At 34.0% G+C, this 20831-nt stretch overlaps 1 protein-coding gene across 4 annotated transcripts in view; it reads right to left on the bottom strand.

Moving 5' to 3' along the window:
* Positions 1–10861, bottom strand: part of LOC134708526 (F-box only protein 38-like) — a 32011-nt gene extending 21150 nt beyond the window's left edge. For 3 of the 4 annotated variants that reach the window (XM_063569146.1, XM_063569145.1, XM_063569144.1), the window contains exons 1-4: positions 10799–10861; positions 4741–5658; positions 3632–3776; positions 2807–2937 (exon numbers count right to left, since the gene is read on the bottom strand). In XM_063569146.1, the coding sequence (XP_063425216.1) occupies positions 2807–2937; positions 3632–3776; positions 4741–5647 (1183 nt within the window). In that variant the 5' untranslated portion in view covers positions 5648–5658; positions 10799–10861. Of the gene's footprint in view, positions 1–2806; positions 2938–3631; positions 3777–4602; positions 4650–4740; positions 5659–10798 lie in introns of those variants that run through there. The other variant, XM_063569147.1, reaches the window with a different exon arrangement.
* Between the last annotated feature and the right edge of the window lie 9970 nt (positions 10862–20831).

Below are 20831 nucleotides of genomic sequence, written 5' to 3'. Positions count from 1 at the left end.
TTTTGTTTTGTGTTGAATAAATCTTAATCATGTTTTGGATAAGGTATTGCTAAAAATAATAATAATCCTTTCTAAATAAAGTGGTATTTTGTCAACGTTTTATTTTGTGTTGAATAACTCTTGATCATGTTTTGGTTAGTGTATTGCTATAACTTGTTTCATTGACTTGTTTCAAAATGAAGTGAGATTCTGACTATGTTTGTTTCTGCATGTTGAATAAATTTTATCATGTTTTGGTTATATTAGTGGATTGCTATATTTTGGTTTCTATGTTTTATTGTTTCGTTGTTTCAGATCAATGGGACCAAGCTGTTAAAAACAATTATCTTTTGTGTTTTTTCCTTTAAAATCTTCAATGTTTTACTCATACCAAGCTATAAATACATTCAGTATTTACACCAAAGCAATTTAAAACAACAACCATGATTTTCCAATTATTCAACTTGAATTTGAATTAAAATTGGGCGCGAATGAGTAGAGTGTGAATGTGCGAACGTGTAGGGTGCGAAAATGTATTGGGCACAAACAGACCTGATACCACACAGTCTGAACCCCCTTCTCCCACAAAATATTAAGTAAATAATCTTTTTGTTACTGCTATCAAAGGTCTAATGAAACTCAGATAGTTTCACATATTTGTCAAAGAATTCTAGTCAAACTGGCACCTAGTTAAATTGGCACCTGGACAAATCAGCACCTGGTTAAAATCTATATCTGATATAGTCAATTCGTCACCCATGTTAAATATATATTTTTAACAGTATTTTAACCAATAGGGTAAAAATAAGAAAGGGGTTGCCAGAATTTTTTTCAGTATTTAAGCAAAAAGAGTTAAATACTAACTTTCACATTTTTGGGTGTTCATGTACATTTTGTATATATTTATTTTTCTCAACTAATGACTTTTTTGGTGTATTTTTAATGATATATATATATATATGAGTAGTCCAAATAATTATTACGTCTGGCAAGGCTTTTTAAATTTTATTCTGGAACACCTTCCTATGACCGCAAGACTATGTTAATTTTTTTTCTGGGACGCCTTCCTACGAACGTCGTAGGAAGGCGTCCCAGAAAAATAATAAAATAGCCTTGCCAGACGTCATAATTATTTGGACTAATACATGAGATATTGTGTATTTTTCTGCATTATTTTAACCAGTTGAGCATTTTACAGGATTGTTGGTTTAATGCTGTTTAAACTTTACTGAAAAACAAACACCTTAAATTTGCTAATTATTTGGCATGAAAGTTTGATTTATTGAAAGGGACTCATAGTTTTCCATTTTATTTTAATAATTGACTTGTTTTTACAATTACACAAATTGTCTAATTGTTAAAACAACAGCTTTGGTAAGGGCTTCGTTGTTTACCTTTATACACTACATATTCACTTTCGTTTCGTGGTTTACCAAAATACACAACAACATATTCACTATGTACTTGGTAACAGTAATTAATTAATTGAATAGAAAATATTTTAACAAATATTATTGGATGCCGAATTGACGTCGAATAGGTGCCGATTTGACTAGATGCCAATTTAACCAGGTGCCGACTTGACTTGTACGTTTCAATTCCTCTGCGATCGTTTGCGGTATTTTCTTGAGAAAACCTATTTTCCATCATCAAAGAGAAGAAGAAACTGCTTTAAAATGATTCTGGAACGCTTCATGATTGTTAAAATAAGTTTAATTCACTCAAAAACAATTTTAAAACTTGCGATTAAACAGGAAGTTTCCAAAGCACGTGTAAAAGAAGAAATTAACCGGTGAGAGTGGAAATCCGTATATGACAGATATCCCTATAGTACGACTTTGAAAGTAAAACAGTTCAATCCTTTTGTAAAACAATCTTTAATATACCTATCACATTAATGTTTGAAGGGTCTCAAGCTTATTCAAACCATATAAGTCGGTATGAAACACCAAAACGGAATGAACAATAACCGATTACGTTTTGTAGTTTACAAATTCTAAAACTGGTTCCCGTCAAACTACAACACTTTGTTCGAGTGTAGTGTAATACAAGCAAAAACCAGTGTAAACTGGGTCCTGGCTGATTTAATACTACACAATGATGCATAATGATAACACAAGCAGATTCCAGTTTGTATGGAAAATAGGAAATACGAAACCAAGCGCGGTAGGGAGAGAAATGTAATGAAGTTCAGGTCGGCAGTTATGGAACAATGACTGCGTCATTTTCCAAAAACAACAAAATAGAGGCTCCAAGGAGCCTGTGTCACTCACCTGGTATCAGTTTTTATTTTTAGCCAAGTCGGCCATGTTGATTGACAGGCGGGTCATCGGACAAATTTTTTGAACTAAATACCCCTAAAGATGATTGTGGCCAAGTTTGGTTGACGGACCACAGATGCCAAGTGATGAGAAAAGCTCACTTGGCCTTAAGCTTTTTGGCCAGGTGAGCTTAAAACACCAATGAACCAAATCAACAAAAAACAACCAGTGAACAGGATCCAGCAGGTTTAGATATTTTAACAGACATCCATAACCCTAACCTAAAATAATAGTCTAACATCACAATATAGAAAGACACACAATCAATTGCAATAATTTAAACCTATAGTTGTTAATGTCTGTGTCATTTTGGTCTTTTGTGGATAGTTGTCTCATTGGCAATCATACCACATCTTCTTTTTTTATATAACTCAATTAAAAGACACATTTGAACAAAAAACAAGTAAACATACACTGAACTTATAAATTTAGTCTATAAAATAATATAAATACAATCTTAATGCAAAAGTAGGAGATGTAAAACAATATCAGCCATTTTAATTTACCTGATTCTTGAAAAGGTTCAGTGTAGCCAAGGTAGAGTCTGTCAAATACTGGAAACTGTACAAATGCTGTCTTTAAAGCTATGAACAGACTGTCCTTTGTTAGGGATGGCTGAAGATACATCTCCTCTAAACTGTTGATATAAAAATAACATTTTAATTTAACATTACAATGAGGACATGAAAAGAAGGAAATAAAATAATTGGTCTGCACGCTCAACCTTGATTATAATACATAGAATATTTTTTGAGAGCATTTGATGCCACTGGGTGTGAGGGAACAAAAGCAATATATTTTTCCAAACTTTTAAGGTGCATAGAACAGTAGGGCAATCACTGCCCAAATTTGAACTCTGTGAGTCATAAATAAATCTATTGAAGATAACGATTAATTACATGCACATGTACAACACAAACAGTTGGCTTAATGTATTAAAATGCCAGGATTAGAAGATGATTAAACATTTTATGGTTCAATTTTAATTTCATTCTCTAACTGTGAAGGGCTATCTTACAAAAATAACAAACAATACTGTGTTTTCATTAATATTAGTTACATACCAATTTTCGTGGATTTCATGGATACAAGGGGAACCACAAATTTAAATGTTCAACAAATTACAAATTTTCTAAAGAATGTATGTGGACTATGTCGTAACTATGAAATTAAATATCCACGACTATGCAAATTTGTCTCAAACCAAAACAATTGGTAGCAATGAAAATAGATGAATCTGCAGTATGTCAATTATTTAATTCTATGATTAACCAGTATTATCAATAATCTTGAAAGGACTATGTGTGGATTCATATGTACAGCCAACATACCTTTCTGCAGATGCTATAGCCAGGAAGCCTATATCCATACCAATTACATGTTTACAAGCTCCAAACTTCATGGTCTGCATGTTTTTAAATCTGTGACCCCTCAAACTAGCTCCTCCATCATGTATAACATGGTGTAATAATCCACCTAAAATGAAGAAAAAACTACAATCAAACTTAAGCAATTTAAATGCCATGCATGTATTTTATTCAGTATTTTTTTCTGCTACAGAATAACTATTTATTGTGGCTTATCAGTAAAGATCTGAAGGTATGACACGTATTTATAGATTATGGTTGATCATCTCAACGAGATAGTTTTTCTCGCTTGAGCTGGTACAGCAAAAGTGAGAAAAGCAATCGAGTTGAGATGACCAATGATAATCTGTTTATCGCTATTTTACCTATGACAACGTTGTCAATTTCAATGTCAATTTCGTTAGCAATGCACGTGCCTGCTTAGTTTCTAGCGATATTTTTTCCATCTCAGACGAGAAGCTTGATATGAAAATTATCAAAAAAAAAAATTACAAAAGAAAAATGCGCAAAATAGCGATAAGAGTGAACATTGCTTATCCTTCCAGAGCACCTGACATCACCCCTGTTGTTGGTGGCGTTCATCTGCTTGGTCTTTAGGTTTCTGTGTCTTGTGTTCTGTTGTTAGTCTGGATTCTTTTTTAGCCATGGTGTTGTCAGTTTGTTTTCAATCTATGAGTTTGAGTGGCCCTCTGGTATCTTTTGTCCCTTGTTTGCACAGAACCAAACTTAAGAACTGGTCAAGACTTGTATTTTAGAGAGTTTCAGAAAATGTTCATCTGACATGTACAATTGGTCGTATTTTATGTCATGATTGATTGATTGGTTATTATTAACGTCCAGATATTTTGTGTCATGAATAAACTTACCCAGAAAAGGAACTCGGATAAGTTCCATCCTCTGTAAGCTCCTAGCAGATGCCAGTTCAATAATCTTACCCAGAAAAGGAACCCTGATTAGTTCCATCCGCTGAAAGCTCCTAGCAGATGCCATTTCAATAAACTTAACCAGAAAAATGACTCTGATAAGTTCCATCCGCTGTAAGCTCCTAGCAGATGCAAGTCCAATAAACTTACCCAGAAAAGGGACTCTGATAAGTTCCATCCGCTGTAAGCTCCTAGCAGAAGCCAGTCCAGCTATCAGTGGAACATACTTCAGGACATTTGTAGGTCCTGCACAGTTAGCCATAACAAAACTCTTTAAGCTAGGTACTGCAAAGTCTTTAAATGGTTGTGGATTAATGAAATGTACATATCGTAACTGTAGATGTTTCAAATGTATCAAGGGTGGTAACTTTGGAATAACTATCCCTATTAAATGCATAGAAGTTATTCTGGGATTTTCAGGGATGCGAAGAACATTGAAATCATCAATGGGGAAACACCCGTCTCTGTTACGAAATGTTCCAAGAACCTCAACATGTGCAAAATAAGTGAATAAAGTTCCTAATACGAGTGTGTCAGAGACCTCTACACCTTTCAGATGAGTTAATACTGACAATGATTCAATAATTCCAGGTATACTCAGCTTCTTTGTTCCACGCTGCCGTCTTTTAGAGAGATATGGCGGATGAAATCCATAAATGTATTGCAGGTCATGACAACGATTAAACAAATGAAGGAGGGAAGAATCAGACAAGCGATCACTCATCCAACTTATTAACTCCCCTTCAGAAAAATCTAAGTTTTTTTTTACTCGCAGATGCATAGTAACAGCATTGTGGAGTTTTCTACTCAGATGATCGAGTTTGAGAAAATCACGTAGGTGGAGGTATCTCATGATATTACATAAAACCTCCAAAGACAGGGTAGACACATAATCCAGGTCTGCATGCTTAACATTTGGATGATAGGAAATCTCTTTCTCAACAATTTTGAAAGTCACTTCATCATTCACAATATCATTTTCCATTTCTGTTGGAACATCAATTTTATCTTTCATCTGGTCTTTCTTTCTTATTCTTTGTTTCTTCCTTGGTTTCATTGTCTTTGGTTCTGTAATAAAAGTACAATTAACCAGTACAATACCAAATTACAACATGAGTTCCATACCAAATTTATATATACAAATGTATAAAACATGAGTTTCATACCAAAGTTCAATATGAGCTCTGTACCAAAGTACAACAGGAGTTCCATACCTAATTACAATTGTGATCCCACCAAATTTGAACTTGACCTGTGTTTTGTGGAAATAAGCATTGTGTTTAAGTTTCATAACTTTGGTTGAGACAAAATAAAGTTATAGAACAGAAAACAATTTTGGGACTTACAGACAGATAAACAAGGGTACAGCGTGTGCTTAAACTAGAGGCTCTAAAGAGCCTGTGTCGCTCACCTTGGTCTATGTACAAATTAAACAAAGGACACAGATGGATTCATGATAAAATTGTGTTTTGGTGATGGTGATGTGTTTGTTGATCTTACTTTATTGAACAATCTTGCTGCTTACAATTATCTCTATCTATGATAAAATTGGCCCAGAAGTGAAAGTGGAAAATATTTTGGAAAAATTTACAAAAAGGAGTAGGGGCATTAAGCATGTTAAGACCTTAAGCATGTTAAGACCTAGTTTTGGCCAAATGAAATAAAATGTTTAAACTATTTCAAATTGGAACATAATGTGTAGAAATTCATAGGTCAAAGAAATATAAAAGAAAAACATAAAGATTTTTATCTGATGACATCACAATTACGTCATAATGTGTACTATTCATGCTATTTGTGGAAACATCCTGCGCAGCCGAGAAACAACAAAATAATCTAACAGAGGCTTTATTATAACCATTGGAATAATCTCACCAAATATAAAGTTGTTTCTTGGGTGCGCACATATTTTTTCCATCTAAAATATACTTAAAATTATAGGAAAAAACAAAGAAAATCACGACATTTAACAAAATATGCAAATTAAGTCTTGATTTGTTGCCATGATAACTTGTTTGATGTCAAATTTGTTTTATTTTTCTTAGTACTTTAAACCTTAGTCAAGTTTTGAGTTATTTAAGAATATGAAAGATAACTTTTAAATTTTCAGTAATTTTTGGGCCAAAAAGGGCCTTATTTACAAAATTTATGAAAATTCTTAAATATTGACTATAAAGGACTATAAGTCCTGAAGGAGTCAATTGACCATTTTGGTCAAGTTTACTTATTTGTAGCACTTACTTTCCTGTACATTATTGCTACTTACAGTTTATCTCTATCTATAATAATATTCAAGATAAGCAAAAGCTGCAAAATTTTCTTAAAACTACCAATTTAGGGGCAGCAGCCCAACAACAAGTTCCCCGATGGGTCTGAAAATTTCAGGGCAAATAGATTTTAGCCTAATGAACAAATTTATCTACAGCAGATTTTCTCTAAATGCTTTGGTCATGAGATATGAGCCAAAAACTGCATTTTAACAGATGTACTATTTTTAACCATGTCAGCCATCTTGGTTCACGGGCTGTGTCATCGGACACATTTTTAAACTAGATACTCTAATGATGATTGTGGACAAGTTTGGTTTAATTTGTTCTAGTATATTCAGAGGAGAAGATTTTTGTAAAACATTACAAAAATTTACAAAAAATTGTTAAAAATTGACTATAAAGGGCAATCACTCCTTCAGGGGTCAACTGACCATTTTGGTCATGTTGACTTATTTGTAGATCTTACTTTTCTGAACATTATTGCTGTTTACAGTTTATCTCTATCTATAATAATATTCAAGATAATAACAGAAAACAGCAAAATTTCCTTAAAACTACCAATTCAGAGGCACTTACCCAACAACCAGTTGTCCTATTCATCTACAAATTTCAGGGCAGATAGATGTTGACTTGATAAACAATTTTACCCATGTTAGATTTGCTCTAAATGCTTTGGTTTCAGAGTTATTATTATCATGATTATAAGCCAAAGTATGCATTTTACCCCTATGTTCTATTTTTAGCCATGGCAGCGATCTTGGATGGTTTGGCAGGTCACCGGACACACTTAATAAACTAGATACCCCAATGATAATTGTGGCCAAGTGTGGTTAAATTTGGCCCAGCAGTTTCAGAGGAGAAGATTTTTGTAAAAGTTAACAACAGACGACGATGAGGACGGATGCCAAGTGATGAGAAAAGCTCACTTGGCCCTTTGAGGCAGGTAGATAAAAATGAAATAATTATTTTCTTCACTTTAATACAGGCAAATTATACAACAAACTTTAACATAATCTGTTCAAATAATAAATATCATGTAACATGAAAAAAATAAAAATAAGGGCAAATGAACCCTAGGTAAAAAGGTAATACTGGGCAAACAGGTACATGTTCTTAGAGCAAGCACAAATCAGGGCAAACAAGTACACGTTCTCATGAGGGCAAGCATGAATCAGGCCAAAAAGGTACATGTTCTAAGAGCAAGCATGAATCAGGGGCAAACAGGTACATGTTCTTAGGGCAAGCATGAATCAGGCCAAACAGGTACGTTTTCTCAGGGCAAGCATGAATCAGGGCAAACAGGTACATGTTCTGAGAGCAAGCATGAATCAGGGCAATCAGGTACATGTTCTAAGAGCAAGCATGAATCAGGGGCAAACAGGTACATGTTCTTAGGGCAAGCATGAATCAGGCCAAACAGGTACGTTTTCTCAGGGCAAGCATGAATCAGGGCAAACAGGTACATGTTCTGAGAGCAAGCATGAATCAGGGCAATCAGGTACATGGTCTCAGAGCAAGAATGAATCAGGGCAAACAGGTACATGTTCTCAGAGCAAGCATGAATCAGGGCAATCAGATACATGTTCTCAGAGCAAGCATGAATCAGGGCAGTCAGGTACATGTTCTCAGAGCAAGCATGAATCAGGGAAAACAGGTACATGTTCTCAGGGCAAGCATGAATCAGGCCAAACAGGTACATGTTTTCAGAGCAAGCATGAATCAGGGCAGTCAGGTACATGTTCTCAGAGCAAGCATGAATCAGGGCAAACAGGTACATGTTCTGAGAGCAAGCATGAATCAGGGCAATCAGGTACATGTTCTCAGAGCAAGCATGAATCAGGGCAAACAGGTACAAGTTCTCAGAGCAAGCATGAATCAGGGCAATCAGGTACATGTTCTCAGAGCAAGCATGAATCAGGGCAAACAGATACATGTTCTCAGAGCAAGCATGAATCAGTGCAATCAGGTACATGTACATATTCTCAGGGCAAGCATGAATCAGGGCAAACAGGAACATGTTCTCAGAGCAAGCAGGAATCAGGGCAATCATGTTCATGTTCTCAGGGCAAGCATGAATCAGGGCAAACAGGTACATGTTCTCAGAGCAAGCATGATTCAGGGCAAACAGGTACATGTTCTCACAGTAAGGATGAATCAGGGCAATTGAACATGTATTCTCAATGAACTTCAGGCTCCTGACTTATTTGGGACAGGCACATATAGATATAGAAGTAGTCAGGTTAAACAAGACTGCTAGCGCCAAACCCTCCCCAGCCTCGGACAGTGGTTAAATTATATTGTTCAATCTTAACCTGTGAACATTTATGTAAAAACCTATTTCATATCATTCTTATTGACTATACACCTTATCTCTATTCCCAGTTGACTGGGGATCTGTCTCGCTTGAACTTTTGATGTCATACAACAATCACTTTTACATTGTTTCGTCAGATATTTTGTATTATGACATCAAAATTTTATGGTAACTTGTGTGATGTCCAGTAATGGTGGACAAATAGCAATAAGCAACTTCTGGAGCAAGGTTGTAGGCTCTCCAAAATTTGTCAAATTTATGAGCCTCCGTCCTTGCTTGGAAGTTGAGCTCTAATCAGTCAGAGCTCAGACATAAACAAGTCGATTTTTGTTTTCGACTTAAAGAAGTCAAAACATGTATTTATTATAAAAAAATTGTTTTTAATTTTAGACTTATCTAAGTCAGAAAATGACAGACTTGTTTAGGTCTATTTATGTTGATGAAAAAACTTAATAACACTTGGTGGCCAAACTACACCACCTATGACAGCAAAAACCTGTCTGAGAGTTCACAAGGACTTGAGCTATCTTTATTTAATTGTCTAATTGAACATCCTTACTAAAAACAGTTGTTTTACCTCAGTAAGTGTGGTTCCAGGTGGTTGCATTGTAAGGTTAATTAACATATGCATTATCTCTGATTTTTTAGACCCTCATTCATATTTTTCTTTAGAAGACAAAGCAATGTTGTCATTATTTGATTTAGATGCATGACCTCCTTATAAATATGCGTGGGTCTTGAAGTTAACCAATTTTGATCACTTATCGACTTGTAGAAGTCGATAATTGCAACTTTTTGATTCTGGTCAATTATTTCTTGCTTAACAATATTTGACTTATTAAAGTCCTTTTTTGTCTCAGCTGTTTTGTCTTGAATTAAAGGGAGACAAATCCTAAAACTTACAAATTTATACCTCTACGAGTCAAAAGCAGATTCAGACTTATTTATGTCTAAGCTCTGACTGCTAATTGGTGTATTCAGCGTAGCATCATCATCTGATGTTTGAAGGTATCATACTGCTGAACCTACAATTTATGAACATTTTACACTCAAACACAGTTATTAATTAAAAGGTTGACTGTTCGTTTGTATTATATGGATAGCTGACCTTTCATTGCATAAAAACAAGACTTATCGCTCCGCTGGTAAAATATCACGCTGTTATTGGTTTAACGCCGTCATGTGGTGACCCCCTATGAGACTGTAGGGGGTTAGTAAATATCATTGAGGGTTTATGACGCGTTTATGGTGACACCATCTATTAATGTTGTTGTGTTTCATTGTTTATTTTTCAACATAACGCAGCCGAAAAAGTCCAGCGTGCTATAAATTCGTTATACGGTTAACTACTAACCCCTACGGACAATAGGGGTGAATGAAATCCGGCCTCACCCTCTATGAATTTTACTTCCCCCCATATGGATCCGTAGGGTGTCATTAGCAAACCATATAACTTATATTATACAGTTATTGTGCTTGTTATCTCAACTTGTTTATCAGAAAACTTTCGGGTTTAATAGGTTTTTTAACCCTTATTAAGTTTCTTCCCTGTAGTTGGGAAATGAAAAGAGGGGACTCAATTGCCAGATACAGCTGTTGCGCTCACATTTTGTGCAAAACTTACAGAAAGAACTCTAGACCCTGGGAGGTTGCTTTTCTGTTTTGATCCTCGATTCCCGATTCCCACAGAATACTAAACTACACAACAAATACGGACCAGCTTGTAAACGACGGTCCCAATAATTAGTGACAAGAAGCGTCAATAAGCGACAAGAAGAAATATTTATAATATAATTATATTCTTTTATTGTCCTATCAGTAAAATAATTAATTATTATACTTTTGACATAAATAAATGTAACAACAACAAAAAATAACTGAGTTAAACACACATATATAATAACATTAAAGACATTATTTGCAGAAGCCAGTTCACAGGGATTTCAGTGCACACTGTTGCTAGAAAACAAAGAAATATCGATGTCATCGTCAAATGAGTTAACAAATAGACAGGAAATACTAAAAAAATGATAAAAAAACATTGAGTCCCTGTGACCCAGTTTCATCATAGCAAATGGATAAAACTGGCTGAATTTCCACATGAAAATTTACCCTGAGTACAGACTTGCCTGTTAATTTATAAAAGATTCCAGGCCTGACATCTACTAAATATATACAAATTTAATTCCTTTTGTGTTTCAGAAAGTTAAAAAATATTGGATTCTTAAATTAAAAAAGGGTAAGTCCGTTAAAACTGACATAATTAAAAAAAACCGTAAGGCTTTGTAAAGCAATAGATTAACGAATGGAAAACAACTATCACATTCCTGACTTAGGACAGGCATTTTTCGAAGAAACAAGAATGTGTCAAAAGTACACGGATGCCCCACTCGCACTATAATTTTCCATGTTCAATGGACCATGAAATTGGATAAAAAATATAATTAGGCATTAAAATTAGAAAAATAATATCATAGGGAACATGTGTTCTTAGTTTCAAGTTGATTGGACTTCAACTTCATCAAAAACTACCTTGACCAAAAACTTTAACCTGAAACATGCACTTTCATTTTCTATGTTCAGTGGACCGTGAAATTGGGGCCAAAAGTTTAATTTGGCTTTCAAATTAGAAAGATCATATCATAAGGAACATGTGTACTAAGTTTCAAGTTGATTGGACTTCAACTTCATCAAAAACTACCTAGACCAAAAACTTTAACCTGAAGCGGGACAGACGGACGGACGGACGGACGGAAGAGCGAACAGACAGACGAACGGACGCACAGAACAGAAAACATAATGCCCCTCTACTATCGTAGGTGGGGCACACAAATGTGATTTATTCGCACTACTTTGCCTTTTTTCACTGTCACATATAACATAAGAGCTGGATAGGTCATTAGTTCCGCCGGACTTTTTGAATCCACCAATGACAACGGTAGTTCGTATTTAGATATTAGTATAGTCTCTGAGAGTATAGTAAATTTTGAATGGGTATTCGTCATATATACCCATTCACAGAGCTAGAAACAGCTAGACGGCGATTGATGTACTTTATTATTTATATATGTTACTAGTATTATGGTCCTGCACCTTTCGGTTGTTGTCTTTGCTATATTTATTTGACCAGGTATGAATTTGTTTGTATATTTAATTTGAATTCAGTTGTGTCTGAGATGTATGCTTACACAGTTTTCAGTCAGTGCTTGATCCCAATTATTGTCTCATAACCTCATTTATACGTCTGTTTGGGTTGCTTATCCAACGTGGCAAATTGTCAATTTAACAGAAGTATTATAACAAACTGTCATACAAAGAGGAGGTTTAGCTAGTTAACCTACCATTTTGTTTAGAAACTATCTGTACCTTGTGAGAAATGTGGAGGTTGGTTTTCATTTGTTCCTTTTTGCCTGTGCTCTGGGGCTCCGCTTGCAGGTATTCAGTTTCTTATTTGATATTAATTAGTGAAGCGAAGTGCAAGGATTAAAAACGATTTATAGTGAACACATAATATTAAGTCGGTTGGGCCTAAAAAAAAATAGTCAATTGAAAATTTGTTGATATCAATTGTCCATTCATTCATTCATATCTTTATTTCCTCTATTAAGAGATTCAATGAACAATCATATATTTAAACAGATCAAATTACAAAAGTTTTCAAAACATGATAATAACACAATATAACATTACAATATGTACATAACAAAATAAAGTTCTGTGCTTATTTATATAAATGAAGAAAATTTTGACAAAAATTGCTCTCACTAACGACGGTTCATGCACTGGCACATTAACTAATCGTTGTTCTCAGTAATCTACTATAAGCAGCGACACAGTGTGCAACGTGCACACGACAAAGATTATGAAAACTGTCGGTGTCTATATTGCTTGTTGTTACGTGCTTCCCCAAGAGAATGCAATATAACTCTTCATCGTCGTATGAATAAAGTTCCACAAATAAATGCAATGGAAATTTTTCCATTATAAACTCCCACCACATATCTCTGATTAAATGAGTTCCGCTACAGCTACAACATGCATGTACATATACATCTAAAAACTGAGTGTTACATAATTCACATGTACCTCCAGTGGTATTTGGAATGTCGGTTAGCAGTTTTGTAATATAATAGGAGTTTACGATTTCTCTGGATGAATTAGAACTTTTCCAGAAATCTGGAACCCTAACCGACAGGTGAACACTTCTAAAACGAGAAAAGTTATTATCGTTATGTAAACGCCGAGTCCATTCGTCAGTTTGTACTTTGTCAACTGTATTTTTCACTAAATCTTTCCAAGATTGCTTCGTCGGAAAAACTCCCTCTCGAAAAAAGTCAAGCATATAGGAATGAAGGCTATATTTATACAAAATGTTCATAATATCAGGAATGAACCCATGATGATTGCGTTCATTGTCAATTAAATAGGTAAACAGACGCACAAGAAATATTTTCTTCGTTAGGAAGTTGTCATCACGACTACACAGTTTTTGCAAGAAATATAACTTCTTAGTCTCTATAGACGAGGTAATAGTATGAAGTCCAAGTATACTTTGGCACATATCTGATCTCGTAGACGTTTTCAAGTCCAAAATACGCTTGACTATAAAGTGCTGAAATCGATTCAACGCAGCAATGTCGTTTGACTTTAAACTAGTCCACATTTCACAACCATACAGAACAGTAGGTAACACTATAGATTTAAACAGTTTAAGTAGAACGCATGGGTGTGTTGACTTGTCGCAAACACCGTTGAGCGCAAAATAAGAGTTTTTGCCTTTTCTACATGCATTTGATGTTCTTTCTGTCGATCTGAAATTGGAATTCAGCGCAATGCCTAAGTGAGTGTATTCTTCAGCTACCGGTAGAACACTGTTCGCAATATGCCAGTCGTATGTTACTCGAACTTCTCGTGGGTTTAAGGAAAATTGCATAACGCAGGACTTTTTCGCGTTGAAGCAGAACCTCCATCTATGGGCATAGTCAGCACATATATCTAACATACGCTGGAGACACAACGGAGTTGTGCCAATACATGAAATATCGTCAGCGAGAGCAGGAGAGCAGCTAGCTATGTGATAAATACCAGTTTTTTATTACATTTTTCAAGATCAACCAACATATCGTTTATAAATACTAAATATAATAAACCAGATAAAACCCCTCCTTGTCTAACCCCTTGTAATACAGGAAAGAACTCAGACTGACACTGGTTTACAATTACTGAACTCATAGTATCAATATGACAGTCATTAATAACTGACCATAATTTGCCTGTTACACCTATTTTATACAATTTAAACATAAGACCAATTCTCCAGACAGTGTCAAAAGCTTTCTTACTGTCTAAAAAGGCAACAAAAATTTTACTGAATAATTCTAGGTTATGATAAATTGTTTCATGTAAATTAAACGATGCAGTTAAGCAACTAAGGTACTTTTGAAATCCTTGTTGTTGGAGATTCGGAATGTTCTTGTCATACAACACGAATTCAATTAACCGAGCTTTAATAATACTTTCAAATAGTTTCAAAACACAGGACAGTAAACTAACTGGTCTATAATTATCGGGTGAAGTTTTGCACTTATTTCCACCTTTGAAGATAGGAACAAGGAGGCCTAGTTTCCAGTTCTTTGGTATACGTCCTAATCTGACGATGAGATTGCATAAGACCGTTATACACTTCACAACAGGGCTACCTCCGTGACGCAAATGCTCGTTTTGTACTCTGTCATGTCCGGCAGCTTTTCTATATTTTAGCTGACCTATCAATTTAGAAACTTCTTGTTCAGTGATCAATCCACCAGGTAAGTATCCACCTTCAACACCACAGGTTTTAATAATGTCTTTGTATACGCTCTCGATCGAACACTTAAACTCATTGTCAAAGTTAGGACAGGCATTTTTCGAAGAAACAAGAATGTGTCAAAAGTACACGGATGCCCCACTCGCACTATAATTTTCCATGTTCAATGGACCCTGAAATTGGATAAAAAATATAATTAGGCATTAAAATTAGAAAAATAATATCATAGGGAACATGTGTTCTTAGTTTCAAGTTGATTGGACTTCAACTTCATCAAAAACTACCTTGACCAAAAACTTTAACCTGAAACATGCACTTTCATTTTCTATGTTCAGTGGACCGTGAAATTGGGGCCAAAAGTTTAATTTGGCTTTCAAATTAGAAAGATCATATCATAAGGAACATGTGTACTAAGTTTCAAGTTGATTGGACTTCAACTTCATCAAAAACTACCTAGACCAAAAACTTTAACCTGAAGCGGGACAGACGGACGGACGGGCGGACGGAAGAGCGAACAGACAGACGAACGGACGCACAGAACAGAAAACATAATGCCCCTCTACTATCGTAGGTGGGGCACACAAATGTGATTTATTCGCACTACTTTGCCTTTTTTCACTGTCACATATAACATAAGAGCTGGATAGGTCATTAGTTCCGCCGGACTTTTTGAATCCACCAATGACAACGGTAGTTCGTATTTAGATATTAGTATAGTCTCTGAGAGTATAGTAAATTTTGAATGGGTATTCGTCATATATACCCATTCACAGAGCTAGAAACAGCTAGACGGCGATTGATGTACTTTATTATTTATATATGTTACTAGTATTATGGTCCTGCACCTTTCGGTTGTTGTCTTTGCTATATTTATTTGACCAGGTATGAACTTGTTTGTATATTTAATTTGAATTCAGTTGTGTCTGAGATGTATGCTTACACAGTTTTCAGTCAGTGCTTGATCCCAATTATTGTCTCATAACCTCATTTATACGTCTGTTTGGGTTGCTTATCCAACGTGGCAAATTGTCAATTTAACAGAAGTATTATAACAAACTGTCATACAAAGAGGAGGTTTAGCTAGTTAACCTACCATTTTGTTTAGAAACTATCTGTACCTTGTGAGAAATGTGGAGGTTGGTTTTCATTTGTTCCTTTTTGCCTGTGCTCTGGGGCTCCGCTTGCAGGTATTCAGTTTCTTATTTGATATTAATTAGTGAAGCGAAGTGCAAGGATTAAAAACGATTTATAGTGAACACATAATATTAAGTCGGTTGGGCCTAAAAAAAAATAGTCAATTGAAAATTTGTTGATATCAATTGTCCAGTATAATGGAATCCACGTAATACATACTTTAAAACATATCATTCATAACTCCTGTGTTGTACTTCTATTCCGCAATTATAATTCAGGTTCTCCGAGATAGACGAATAGATACATCTGCTAAGTTGGAATTCTGCTATTCCCGGCAAAATTATTAACAAGACTATTGTACAAAATAACTGTTTTTATTATGAATCACCCCTAAAGCTCCGTTACATATAAAGATTTATTGGCCGGTACAACAAAACTTTCAACGGTGGTCTGGCTCGTATGAAAATTAGCAACAAGGATATAAAACATTATTCTAATAACGGTAAGTTTTCTTTTATTGTTAATTTCAATATACAGCACAGTAAATAATAATTATTTTGAATTTTCATTTCATTGAAAAAAAATGCTGAAATATATACATTTAAGAATTTCGTTTAAACTGCTTTAACTCGTATATTTTTTAATTCTAGATTTTTATGTGATTATTACGATCCATGGAGCGTGAAAGGTGTATTGGATGACCCATCTATTTGATCACTTATAAAGTCATGTTCTTTATATGGTTTATACATTTTATAGAATATAATCGCCCAAAAGTGTGTTATTCTTGTCTAACGTGATGGTATTTAATCATTTTACTGTAGTTTACTATAGCTAACCACTCAATTTGCAATATACTCATAATAAAAGACAATGTAACTGTGTTTATTTATAATTTTATAAATTGACATTAAACACTTACAATGTTTGTGGCAGTACAAATTTAAACAAACAAGAAACAACAAAAATAAAAAAAAAATAAAAAAAATATGCGAAAGTTAATCCAATAGACACAAAAACATAAGAGATAAATTAAAAACAGAAATATTCAATATCAATGTTACAATAAATAAAAAAATAATTATTCAAGTTATTAAGGTGTCACATATTGATTGACACTTATTTTTATCTTCATTATAAGTTTATGTGTTAAGAATCAGAATGTATTGTGTATTGTTGTCATTATTTCCCGTCAGGAGCCCTTAATGGGAAAATAAAGAACTTTGAACTTTAAACTTTGAACTTATACCAATTCAAACTCATCCCTATATTTGGTGAGGTTTTCTTGGTTCCAAGAAGGTATTTACAAAATGATAGATGTTTTTTTTTTTGACGACTGCCAAATAAATTGATCACAAGATGTAAAAATGGATCTTAATATCAATTTAATACTAAAAAGAAAATAGTAAATTTGTGGCAAAGATGGTAAACCACATACATAAGTTGCTATTTTGTTTACACCACATATATATATCATATGAATCTGTATTATGAATAAAAGCTGTGGCCAAATATCGCTAATTTATATACATGTATGTATTTTGTTTTAAAGACACCATATGAGATAAAAATCAAGTTATGTACGTCTTTTTCGTTTCACAAACATCCTAAACACATAGACTTGTGTCTAAGGCATTTTGTATAAAACTTCCAATCTGATTGTCGGGATAAAGAGGCACCATCTATTGGCAATATGGCGTACTCTAAAGACAACAATTCGCATCTGTAAATAAAGAACAAAAAGAAAAAAAATCAATATTATGACAATATTTTATGTTGATTGTATTTTCAAATATTTACTACATAAATTTCAATTCTTATAAAAATAAACAGCCTCTTAAATTTGGCTTCCTTGGGTCATGCACGAAGAACTTATATTTCACAAAAGCTCAAATAATTCTGGTATTTACAAATGTGCATAAAGTAAAAATGAGATGATTAGTTTTACCAATCAAGCATATTCCAGGTACCCGACTCTGCTATTCCGGCCAACGTTACTTCTGCATAAATAATCTTTTAAGTTTAAATCGATTTAAAAGTCGAAGTGATAATCACAAAAAAGCTATGGAAACATTCAAAAATGTAGAGTCAAAGTTAATGGTCAAAAGAAATGAATTTTAAAGCTTTGAAAGCATACACACAGAACACTACTGTAAGAATTTTTTTTATAGACTGTCGTTTGTCGATTTTAGAAAGAATAGTATAAGCCAAAAACTGGGCTTCAAATTATTAGCACTTTCGAGGAATTCAATGTTGGCATTGAAAAAAGATATTGCTGTTTTCTGTATTGTTCTAAACGTTGCTGTACGAGGGTTGTTCGTAATGTTCATGGACAAGCTACAGCATTAAAAATAGCATTGTAGGTAAATTCCTTTTGCATATATCTGTAATCATGGACTATATTCTAGTTCGGTTATATGAATATTTGTCCAAATTTAAATGCGAAATAATAACACTTAATTCGTATAAATATAAATATAAGCAATAGCAACCGATGAAAGTGTGCACGAAGACAAGATTTATATTTGGACTCTGTTGGATAGTTGTCTTATTTGCATTCAAACCACATCTTCCGATTTTTACATTGACTTGGGACAGGTGCATAAGAATACAGCGTGGTAAATCATATTCATATATGGATGGCTGTGATTAAGCGTTCATGATAAAAGAAAATATGGAAAGTTCTTTGAACAAACTAAAGTAATTTTATGAACTTTTATTTTTAAAACACACATGATGGGAGTTAAAAAAAATCAATCATATCCTTCTCATCTTAATTGTTGAAACTGTAATATAAGTAGATCTATAATTGAATGTTTTATTAAGATGGATACCTGTTAGTTACAGATTGATGGTTGAAACCAATGCAATCGTCCATGAACGAGCATACTGATCCACAAACACCTCTTGATGAATTAAGTGATTGTAGAATATTCAAGTCTGCTCTTAGATTATCTTCATGGCAACCACTGTATAAACCATTGAATAAATCTGCAAAAATAATAATATTGATGGATTGAGAGTTTAATGTACCAAACACCGTGACTAAAATTAATTTGGCTCCCTTAGTTAAAAAAAATTTGACAATATATTAAAATGGCCATTTGCAAAATTAAAAAAAATTGAACCAATCACTTTCTCGGAAAAGTTATTTGGATATATACATAGCAGTTTGACAACCACTAATTTTGATAATTGAAAAGCCTAATATTACCTTAACAATACAGCGTGATTAAAACATTAAGTTGATTTTACAGAGTTAATTAAATAGCTTTTTCAGAACAATTTGATAAATAGTGGCTTTAAGTGTTTTATTGATTAGCAAATCTAGATTTCAAGGAAGGAATTGAAGTCGAAATCGATTACTACGCGTGGGCTTTAAACTCACAACATCAGTGGAATTTATTTTAGTGATCTTGTTCTATACGGAAAAAGAAGCGAAAATTTACACCTCGCGAAAATAACCCGCTATACGGTATGATAGATATACATATAAAGAAATATTTTTAATGAAAAATTTAGTGTCTATTTTTAATGAAAAATGCCTTATTTCAACGAAAGATTCCGATACATATATGTATAATTTAAAAATACATTATTCTATTTTTAATTTCATGACTTTCAAAAAAATAATAGTAGTACTTTACAAACTTTTCATTTAAAGTAAATTAAAATTTGCAAACAAGAAAAACATAGCAAGAAAGTAATATGTATGATAAAGAGGAGATGTTGCGTCACTTTATATTTCATTTTTTTTTGTGATATTGATCGAAATAATTTTTCGAAAATCATAAAATAAGAAAAAAGGTACATATATAATTAAAAATTATGATAGGGGACATATCAAAGAGAAAACAACCCGAACAAAGAGCAGAAAACAGTAGAAGATGCAATGCAGCGAGAAATTCCCGAACCTGGAAGCGTTAGTTACTGACATGTCTTATCCAGACCACAGTTAAAAAGTAAAATCACAAAAATACTGAACTTAGAGGAAAATCAATTCGTAAAGTCCATAATCACATGGCAAAATCAAATAACAAAACGCATCAAAGCGAATAGACAAGAACTGTCATATTCCTAACTTGGTACAGGCATTTTCAAATGTAGAAAATGGTGGATTAAACCTGGTTCTTTAGCGCTAAACCTCTCACTTTAATGACAGTCTCATCAAATTCCGTTATATATACATTGATGCGTTATAAAACGAACAGTTAATCTGATTAGTTTAAACATATTTGTTTATAGTGGATTGGGAAACAAGTTTTGCAACTTATATTAATCCCTTTCCACTTTGCGGGTGCGAGTGCTGCCTTGTAGCGGCATTAGCCTATTCTTTTTCGAAATCTACAAGGGTGTCTTTAAGGTGCAAGAGATATGGCTCTCTCTTAACACGGGTCAGCCATTTATCGTCCCTTCCGACGGACTATCATCGTTTCCTCAAGACCATACTCGCAAATGATGTCGAGGGAGAGCCGAAAATTGAGTTCCTGAAATTTTCATCCCGAACGGGAATCGAACCAGGAACCTTTGTGTTAGTAGTCCGATGTTCAACCACTACACCACGGCTCTCCAGTTAAACTGATTGAAAGAGTATGTCTTCCTCAAATGAAATTGAAGCACAAGGGTTAAAGTATCATACAATCGAAAAATATATGAGTGGAACACAAACCGTATCAAACAAACAACTGGTTATAACATAAGTGTTTATTTCCGATGC

The sequence above is a fragment of the Mytilus trossulus genome, chromosome 2 (genome assembly GCF_036588685.1).
Source record: "Mytilus trossulus isolate FHL-02 chromosome 2, PNRI_Mtr1.1.1.hap1, whole genome shotgun sequence".
Taxonomy (NCBI): Eukaryota; Metazoa; Mollusca; class Bivalvia; order Mytilida; family Mytilidae; genus Mytilus; species Mytilus trossulus.
This window is presented reverse-complemented; position numbering and strand designations above follow the sequence as displayed.